Source organism: Emys orbicularis, chromosome 24 (genome assembly GCF_028017835.1).
Source record: "Emys orbicularis isolate rEmyOrb1 chromosome 24, rEmyOrb1.hap1, whole genome shotgun sequence".
NCBI classification, from domain to species: domain Eukaryota; kingdom Metazoa; phylum Chordata; order Testudines; family Emydidae; genus Emys; species Emys orbicularis.
In genome coordinates this window covers 1,199,456-1,209,875 of record NC_088706.1, presented here as the reverse complement: position 1 = coordinate 1,209,875, position 10,420 = coordinate 1,199,456, and the positions used below count along the sequence as shown (strand labels likewise).

The 10,420-nt window shown below is 44.1% G+C and overlaps 1 protein-coding gene across 1 annotated transcript; it reads right to left on the bottom strand.

The window, feature by feature from the left end:
* Positions 1–517: 517 nt before the first annotated feature.
* LOC135894003 (kelch-like protein 23) lies at positions 518–8,524 on the bottom strand. Its single transcript, XM_065421975.1, has 3 exons — positions 7,603–8,524; positions 5,900–6,311; positions 518–824 (listed from the first exon to the last, which is right to left on the bottom strand). The coding sequence occupies exons 1-3, from the start codon at positions 8,522–8,524 to the stop codon at positions 518–520; spliced, it is 1,641 nt and encodes a 546-aa protein (XP_065278047.1).
* Between the last annotated feature and the right edge of the window lie 1,896 nt (positions 8,525–10,420).

The following is a 10,420-nucleotide window of genomic DNA, read 5'->3' as shown; positions in this document are numbered from 1 at the left end:
TGCATTTTAGGTACTGTCATCCCTATGGGCTGAAAATAAAAGAATCAATTTTCAATGACTGAAATTTGGTTTTCTTTGGACAGATGCCTTCCACCTGCTGCTGCCTGGAGTGCTCTTCAGCATTTGAGAAGCTGCTGTCCTGTCACTTGGTAAAATCAAAACAACAAACAAAAAACCAACAGCCATGTTTCTGACTGACCCTGCAATGCTGTTATTCCTTCTGCTGCTGCTGCGGAGGCCAAGTTAGTGAGTTTGCTAACAAATGTTTTCATGGAATCATGCTGACACCAGTGGAGATGTCTTGATAAAGAAAGGAGCAAATCTTCCATTGCCTGTTGGCTCCTTGAGGACAAAGGACACCAGCATTTGCCAAACTGAAAAAGACAAAATCAGGAGAGGAATAAATGATGTTTTCAAGATTCTACAAGTTCTACAGACAATAAATATCAGCCCTTGTAAGTGTTAACACACTGGACTCCCTTTCTGTATGGTGACCTGGGTCCAGCCTTGCTTAAGCTCATGTGTCAAATCTTCGTATAGAGACACACCCATAAATAGGAACGGGGCAAGGGAGTTTGCTATCTACCACCTGACATGTGTCAGTGTAAGGGTCAAAGAGCACCATGTTGGGGACAGCCATGTTCCCCTTCCTCTGTCCCAGGAGATAAATTTGGCCATTCGCAGTGCTGCATCCCATGAAGAATTTCTGAGTCAGGCACTCTTCATCCACTTGGGTCCATTCATCTGTGTCCATATCAAAGCGAAAGGCTCCTCCTCCTATGGTGTAGAGTGCTCCATTCAGAGCTGTAACACAGAGGTCATACCTAGGGAGAAGGAAAACTGGTGATCTCAGCAGGACACAAAGAGAAAGGTCAGCACCCCCAGCATGCATCCAGTTTCCTCTAAATGGAAAACCATTGAACAATTTGTATAGATGCTGAGAATAACTCAGTTTGATGATGGTGAGTGAAGATCTCAGGCCCTCTCTGCAATATTCTTACTAATCAACTCTCTGCTTTACTTGCATCAGAAGTTAACTGAAATGTTGCTACTCTTTAGCTTTCAATAACAACCATCCACTTCGGGGGAAAATCACCTTCTTTAAATATCAGAGGTCAGACATACGTCTGACAAAGTGGGTATTCACCCATGAAAGCTTATGCTCCAATACATCTGTTAGTCTATAAGGTGCCACAGGACTCTTTGTCGCTTTTTACAGATACAGACTAACACGGCTACCCCTCTGATACTTGACTCCTTTAAATAGTTATTAATCTTTCCCGGGACACTGTCAGGTAGTTTAGGGCCTGGGATTTAATAGCAATTGCCTATCTTTTCTTCTTTAATTCAATGAATACTGCTTTTATTTTGCATTTAAATATCCCCCTGCAGCTCCAAACAAGAGCGAAATGCTAGGGCAAGAGCACTAGATAGTGAAACTGTCTAGAAACTGAGCAGTCTAGTGTCACTGTCCAAGTCCAGTGAAAGTAAAAAAGTAAACAATCGAAATAATGCCTGCCTTTGGTGATCATATTTTAAAGTGCGGTGATTGTCCAAAACAGCAACTTGGGGCTGTTTTTACAATCTTTCTCAACAGATCTGCTCTTGGAATGAAATTCACTTGTGCAGAGGACAGCATGAGGCCTTCACACCAGTGCATCAGCTTTTTGCTGGCCCTGCACAGGGGTAAATTTCAACCTTTGTCATCAGATTAAAGGGGCACCTGAGCATAGAGAAAAAACTGCCTTTGTGATACCCTAGTGAGTGTTTCAGTTCTGCAGAACACCTTTCAGACTCATAAATGCATCAAGGACATTTCAGAGGGTAGCCAATGGTCTAACCCAAGTTTTGATAATTGAAGACATACTAACATACCTAGATGACTTCATTTGTTCCCACAAAACATGGAAGGAACATCTGGTAGAAATGGAAAGGATCCTAAAGCTTTGTAAGGAGTCAGGGTTTAAATTTTTGGGAAACAAGTATCAGTTTACAAGGAGACACAACACCTTCCCAGGACATATAGTCAGTGAGGAGCCCCCACCTTGGAAACTGAATGTTACAAAGGACTGGAAGGTTGCAACAAATCAGGAAGAGGTGATTCAACCATTTGTAGTCCTCTGTGGATTCTACAAAGATTTGTACAAAATTTTGCAGCATGGGCAGCAGCGCCATTAATTAAGCTACCAGCTAATACCAGCTAATTAAGAACAACTTTGCCTGGACAGAGCAACACCAAAAACCATCTGAGTCACTGAAAGGACTTCTAAACCATGCTGTGCTTAACTTCTCAGATCCATCCCATCCATTCCTTGTAACCTGTGATGCCTCAAAGTTTGCTGTGGGATTTGCACTTAAACAAATTGATGAGCTCGGTAGGTGCAGACTGGTGGATTTTGGAGGTCACAAATTAAATGAGAGGGAAATCAAGGATTTGGCTACAGAAATGGAGTGTCTAGTGTGGAGGCCTTCAAGGCCTATCTTCCATACTCAGACTTCACAGTGTACACAGGGCACAGTGCCCTGCAGTGGCTCTGATGAGGAACATTTTCAGCAACCAGCCAGGAGCCCAAGTCACTGCCAATTTTAAAATGGGCTATCAATTATTCTCCTTATTGCATTTAGTAGGCCTTTGCAGGAACTTAGCATTACTAAGGCGAAGCTGGGAGGGAGGGGTTAAGACAATCACCAGAAGTTAGCCTGACTCTGTCGTCCCTAATACGCAAGGATAAGTGTCTGTAAAAAACAGGAAGTCTGAATATATTTTAAAACTGTCATTATGGGAAAATATAGCTGCCAGCCTAACAGCTCCAAACTGCTTGTTTAACCATTTTTTTTTTTAGTAACATGTTTGTGTAACACCTGCTTTTTGCCCAACAGTTGATTTTGTTTGGTCAGCTATATAACACTTTTGATTAACATATCTTTGTAACTTTCTACGTATAAAAAAAATTAAGGGTCGGAGACAGGCAGATTGCTTTGTGAACACGTTAAAAAAATCTCCAGCAGCAGACGGAAGGCTGGCCACCAAAACTCTGCTGTTAAAATACTCAAAAACCACTCCGGACTTGTGGGATAATGCTGTAACCTACTGTGTTTGTATGCCCTTAAGATTAAACAAAGCAAAAGCTTTAAGTAAAGGCATTCCTGTAAAAGTGCTGAAGACTAAAATAAAAGTAAAGGCTTTAAGTAAAAGCACTTAACTTTGGCCTTGTCTACACTATGTGGGGAGATGGATCTAAGTTACGCAACTTCAGCTACTGAAGTCGACGTACTTAGATCTGCTTACCGCAGGGTCCACACTACGCGATGTCGACTAGACACGCTCTCCCACCAACTCCCCTTGTGCTTCTCGTTCAGGTGGAGTACAGGAGTTGACGGGAGAGTGATCTGTGGTCGATTTAGCGGGTCTTCACTAGACACGTTAAATCGACCACCGATGCATCGATTGCCCCGCGTCGATCCGCCATTAAGTGAAGACAAGCCCTTTGCATGATTTATGCATGTAGCAGACAGACATGCTGCGTCTTCATTAATTTATTTCCTGATACCGCCTCGCGAAAAGTAGTCACCTAAAGCTTTGGGTTTAAAAAACCCTGGGTAACAGCTCCTTATGAAGCACCACCCAGAAGGATGCCTGTGCAGATGGATTCACAAACTGTCTGGATATACACTCACAGTTCACCATAAACCTGGATAGCAAAATATGGTTGCAGATGCGCTCAGCTGGTGAGGGCAATTAGAATAGACTCTGCCTGCTCTTGTGAGGACATTTAACAAGAACAGCGTAAGGACCCTGAGTTATGTTTGGTGCCAAAAGATCTACTGAAGGACACCCAGATTAGCATAGTGCAAGAATGATTATCCATTGATATGGCTACCAACTTGCTGATGTATGAAGGCAACAGGATTGTCTTGCAAGCAAGCTTACAGAGAGTGTGTTCATGACAATGAAGACAGGTCACTGATACACAGCAGTCTGGATCGGTTGGTTGGCTGGATGCAATTAAAGAATATATGTTTTAATTATAGCTAAATGCAATGTCATACATTTAGGAACAAAGGATGTGGACCATACTTCTAGGATGGGGAACTGTTCTGGAAAGCAGTAATTGCAAGAAGGATTTAGGGGTCATTATAAATAATCAACTTAACATGAACTCCCAGTGCAATAGTACAGCTAAAAGAGCTAATGCAATCATTAGGTATATAAACAAGGGAATATTGATGAGGAATATGGAGGTGGTATTACCTCTGCATATGGTACTGGTGAGATCATTACTGGATACTGTGTCTAGTTCTGGTGCCCATACTTTACATACGATGTTGACAAATTGGAAAGGGTTAGAGCAGAGCTACAAGAATTATTCAAGGTCTGGAAAATACTCCTTACACTCAGAGACTCAAAAGAGCTCCGTCTATTTAATTTATGAAAGAGAAAGTGATTATGTGATTTAATTACAATCTAGCGAGGGCTTATACAAAGAGAAGACGTCTGATACTAGATGGCTCTTTAGTCTAGCAGAAAGACATAAGATCCAATGGCTGGAAGTTGAAGTCAGCAACATTCTAATTGGAAATAAGATGCACATTTTTAATAGTGAGTGTAATTAACCATTGGAACAGATTAGCAAGGGATGTGGTCAATTCGCCTTCATTTAAAGCTTTTAAATGAAGACAAGATCAATCTTTCTATTAAATATGCTCTAATTCAATCACAAGCCATTGCCTGAAGTTAGCAAAGTTCTAACTGAAATAAGATGCCTACTTTAACAATGAATGAATAACCATTGGAACAAGTCAGTAAGGGGTGTTGTAAATCCTCCATTACTTCTAGTCTTTAAATCAGGATTGGCTGTCATTCTAAAAGCTATGCTGTAGCTCAGCTAAAAGTTGCTGGATTAGATATGAGGAGAAGTGGTGAGGTTGTCTGGCCTATGCAATGCAGGAGGACAGACTACACGACCATAGTGGTCCCTTCTGGCCATGAAATGTATGGACCCATGAATGGGAGGGGACATGTTTCACAGGATGGTGAATTGAGGATGTGTCCACAAGAGAATCTGTTAAAATACTGTCAAGGCAGCCAATGAAATGTCTGAGGACCCTTGAACTAAATCCTGTGCGATTCTTTACTTTGCAAATCTTTGTGATGTGATTTTCATCTTGGCATTGTCCCTTTTATATTGATTCTGACTCACACTAATTTGAGAGCCAGACAACAATGGACGGGGGGCTGAGCTGGAACTTCTACTACTGGTATGTTTATCTCTAAATAGAGAAGTAAATAAACCCTCAGCAAACTGCATGCACTGTTCTGGGCAGAAGCAGATGTGTCTGACTCATGCCCCCTCTTTCCTGCTCCCTCCACACATTTGTTTGTAACTCTCACTTGGTGCATCTGGAGTTAAATTAAGTGTACGCTCTTTAGGGCAGAGGTTGCCTCTTACTATAGGTTTGAGCTCCACCCTGCACATTGAGGCTTGATCTGAGTGCAGCCTCTGGTGTCACTGTAACAGAAATTCATAAATAAAATCAATCAATAATACCTAGTTCTTATATAGCACTTTTCATCTGCGAGTGCTTTACAAGGAGGTCAGAATAGTATGAACAATAATAAAGTTAATTCTGTCTTTTAAAAAGAGGAACAGTTGCGACCCTAGAAAATAGGGGCCAATCTAAGTGCTATCCTGGACATCACCTTATCCCTTCAAGAGATGGAACAGCTTGAAGAGATACAGGTTACAAACAGAAACCAGCATGATCAGATGGATCATACCAGACCAACCAGAGGTGAAATTCGGCGCTACTGAAGTCGGTAGGAGTTTTGCCATTGACTTCAATGAAATCCCCGTGAAATCTTTTTCAGGGAGTCACATCCCAGAGCAGAGTTCCTCACCTGGGAAGTGGTGAGAAGGAGATGACATCCCAAACATCCTTCTCCATGTCCAGTCTCTGCACTCCACCATACACATCTCCCTTTTCATCCAGGCCACAGACCACGTAAAGCCTGGTCCCCACACTGACTGCACCTGCTCTCTCCACAGGCTGAACCATGGGGCTCATGCTTTGCCATTGTGAGTCCATTAATGCCAGGCGCTCCACATCTGGGATTATGCCCTCATCTGTGCTCCCTCCAAGCACGTACAGATAGAGCCCAGCCCCTACGGCACAATGACTGTTGCGAGACTGCTTCATAGCAGGCCCTTCCAGCCAGTTGTTGTCCCAGCAATTATAGATCAACACCCAGTCCACGCTGTACCACACAAACTCATCTCGGAAATAACCTCCCGTCACAAAAAGGAAGTTCCCTGGGGATAGAATGGAAAGAAGTGTCAGGCAGAGGCATCTCTCAGCCATCCTCATGCATATCCTGCTGCCCACTTCCCCTCAAGCAATTTGCACATTTAGGCTTCCTTCCTGCAGTCTGATCTGTGTGGAGTCCCTTGCACCTGAGCAAGTTCTCCTTGGAATCAATGGGGTTCCAGGTAGGTATGGGGTCTGCCCGTGTAGATCAGAGTGCAGGACTGGAGTCTTAATCTCTCCTTCAGCTTCTAATATGGATGAGACATGAACAGTTTGCTGCAAATATTTGACACTCGGTATTTGAAATTTAGCTGCATTGCCTGCATTGTGATTGGTCATGTAAGTCAGATGGCCTTGTTTCTCTTCCCTGATAGGAGGAAGCTAACTCTTAAAATAAGTATCAGAGGGGTAGCCGTGTTAGTCTGAATCTGTAAAAAGCAACAGAGGGTCCTGTGGCACCTTTAAGACTAACAGAAGTATTGGGAGCATAAGCTTTCGTGGGTAAGAACCTCACTTCTTCAGATGCAAGTCATCTGAAGAAGTGAGGTTCTTACCCACGAAAGCTTATGCTCCCAATACTTCTGTTAGTCTTAAAGGTGCCACAGGACCCTCTGTTGCTTCTTAAAATAAGGTTTTCTATAGAGTACTAAGCTTAAAATGTGCATTCCACAGGTATTCATCCCATTACAACTTGATCACCCTAAAGCCATCACAAAATGGCTGCAAAGATAGACAGAGCTAATCTGCCCTTTAATTTGCACTAAACGTCACACCAGTTTACAACATTTGTTTCAGTATTTGCTCAGATGTGTCAGACTAACGGAATATAGTGACTCTCCCGTAAGAGTAATGCACTCAGTGTAACACAGTCAGGTCCGTGCAGTTAATTCTGAAGATCATCACTGTGACAGAGAGGGCTCTGGCCCTAAGAAGGAAGCTATACAATAGTTACTCTGCACAACTGATGTAAGTGGGAGTAGAGTCATAGCTTTAATGTTTATGCCCCATGGTCATCACATTCAGAAAGAATGAATATTTCCTTTTTTCAGTCAAGTCCCCATACAAACCCCTTACAGCCAAGCCACCAGGACTAACAGGTCTTTGAACCAAAGAGAACTTTAGGTCTGAGTTAAGTCACTAACAGCACTGATGGTTTAATGGGGGGAGAATCTGAGCCCACGGCAATCAAGGCTCCAAACCCTGACTTCCTCTGAGTTTGCCCAGTTCTTGCTAGGTGCCACCTGCACTATTTGTTGCAAAGAGTTCTGAGTACACATGCATCTCAGGGAGAGTTACCTACTGCTGCCACTGCATACTGGATGAGGTTCCTGCGCTGCAGCGGGGAGCAAAGATGCCAGGTGCCAGATTTAGGTTGAAACTGAAACAATTCTTGCTGCTCCTTATCATGCTTCCCTCCCAGAACATATAGGGTCTCATAGCTCCTGCTGGTGCAAGGAGACAGCTCCATGTTCCTCCATCTGAGCGGAGGGCAGCTGTCTAATTTCTTTAGCAGCCTGGCAGAGGTATCCTTCTCTCCAGGGCTTTTGCTTTGTTTCACCAAGATATCAAGGAAGGAAAGACTCAGGAAGGTTACCCTGACCTGCCCCACCAAGTCCAAGAAGGCCTCCTCCCTAGATGCTGGGTCCTGCATTATCCATTTCATCACAGTATCAAAAACGACATCCTCTCGGGGAACAAAGAGGTCATTGTTTTGCAGGAGCTGCAACAACATTTCTTTGGGAAGCTTCTTAAATTCTTCCTGAGAAGTCACTTCCGTCCAGTGCGTGAGAGCCACGCTGAGAGCTGATGCATGAAGCTCTGGACAGGCAAAGCATTGGGCATAGGCCATCAGGCTCAGACAGTTGGAAACGTGCAGCTCCCTCTCCAGGAACTTCTCACACATCCTTTTCACTCTCTCAAACTGGAGGAAGTCGGCTGTTTCCAGCAGGCGGGTGACATTGTGCAGAGTTATGAGCACCTTGGCTGTGCGAGTGAACTCGAGAAGCGCTTGGAAAGTCTCTGCATCTACTCCTCTGATCACTATGTGGTGTTCGGAGCTCTCTCTAGTGCCCCCAAAAAACATGGCCTCAAAATAGCGACTATGGAGAGATAATGCACCACGATTGACCTGGAAAAGTCTCTGTCCAATCTCAAGAATGGTGTCGGGAACTGGTTCTGCCCGAAGTCTCAGCCCTTCTGGTTCCTGCGCACAGTCCATGTTAGTTGTCAGCTGGAGGAGTTAATTTTAACTCAGCCCTTCAGCACCCTTTGCTCATGTGAGGCATCTGGAACTGTGACTTTGATAAATATGTGATATGCCAGCCTTGTCCTAAAAATAGACCATACTTCCTACGCTCCTGTGTCTTTCCCACTCTCACTCAGCTTATTCTGCCACCACTTCACTCCTCTCAGACCCCTCAGCAGCTGCTGCAGTAAGGCTGTAAATCAATCCTGAGGTTTTGTGGCTAGTTTATAAACGTTAAGAGCAAGGGGCAATAAGCCCCTTCAGAGGGGTTGATGGATTTCAGAAGCCTGATGGTGAGTGAGTGGAAAAAAAACCTGCACACCCTAGACAAATTCCATAATTTAATAAGAAATACATACTTGGCAGTTACACAGTGGTTTTCATTCAAGATTTTACAAAATCCAGTTAACTAACCCTAACCAGTCTCTGTGTGTGGATAGGCAGCTGATCTCTACTCCCAAGGAAACTGAGGCACAGAGAGAGGGGAGGTGATTTGCAATCTTAGATTTAGCAAGAGAGCCCAGAACTCTCAGCCCGTTTTCACCACATTGAGGTTAAATGGTTTGACTAAGCTACAGCTGAGGAATTAATTGTGTGTTTTTAAACCATCAGATCTCTCTGCAGTTCTGGGAAGCAGAGGAAGTTCAGAATGATGTGGGCTTCACAAAGTAAAACCAAAAGGAGCCAACCAGTTTTCTCAACTGCAGAGTCTGTTGTAAAACAAAACAAGAAATAAGAGTCATAACTCCCAGATCTTTCTCTAAATGAAGTTCAATCTGCAACTTAATACTGGATAAACACAAGCAACCAACTAAACTGAGGCACAAATCTAGGTGCCCTGGAATGGATCCAGAACCCACCAGCCCCACTCTACTTCTCACAGAGAACAGTGTGCCCTCCCTCACTGTTCCCAATTAGCTAGGTCTTCACAGATGGGGGTATTTCTGCAAAGTGAATGTGGCTCAGAAAGCCAGCTGCAATAGAAAGTCCCCCTCTGTTCCTCCAGCTAAGGAGAAACTGTCTCCTAGCATGAGGTTCACAAAAATGTTTCTTTAGCAGTTAAGAGCCCTTTTCTAAGGACCTTGGTACTAGGTCTCAACTATCTCCTACTCTGAACCTCACTCTAATCAATCTGACATTATGAATTTAAATGATGCTGGGTGCTCTGATGTAAGTCTGCCTCCAGATTTCTTACCAATCCTTGAAACTGAGCTCTGCAGGTGCACTGCAGAACTCATACCAGGCTGCTACAGCTTGGAGACTGGGCTTCTGCACTTTAGCATTGACACTATCCCTTTCTACCAACCCAACTCCTCATTAATAACACAAGGGCTGCCCCAGAGAGCAGTTGTAATTTGTCAGTCAATGTAAAGTGCACAAGCTCCCAGCTGATATGGTCAGATTCTAAGATATGTGACCTGAGGTGGAATTGGCTGTTGCCAGTAGCACTGGCAAAAGCAATATTATTCTCTAGAAGTGCTCTGGGTCATCATATTGCTGGTCTATGGCCTGGTCTACACGAACCCCCAAATTCGAACTAAGGTACGCAACTTCAGCTACGTGAATAACGTAGCTGAAGTCGACATACCTTAGTTCGAACTTACCGCGGTTCAGACGCGGTCCACACGCGGCAGGCAGGCTCCCCGTCGACTCCACGGCACTCCTCTCGCCGAGCTGGAGTACCGCAGTCGACGGCGAGCGCTTCCGGGATCGATATATCGCGTCCAGACCAGACGCGATAAATCGAACCCGGAAGTTCGATTGCCAGCTGTCGAACTACCGCGGTAGTGTAGACCTGGCCTATTAGTAGGTCCATCTAAATACTTATACTATGGCTCATCACCATGGTATCTGAGAGCCTTTCAAAAG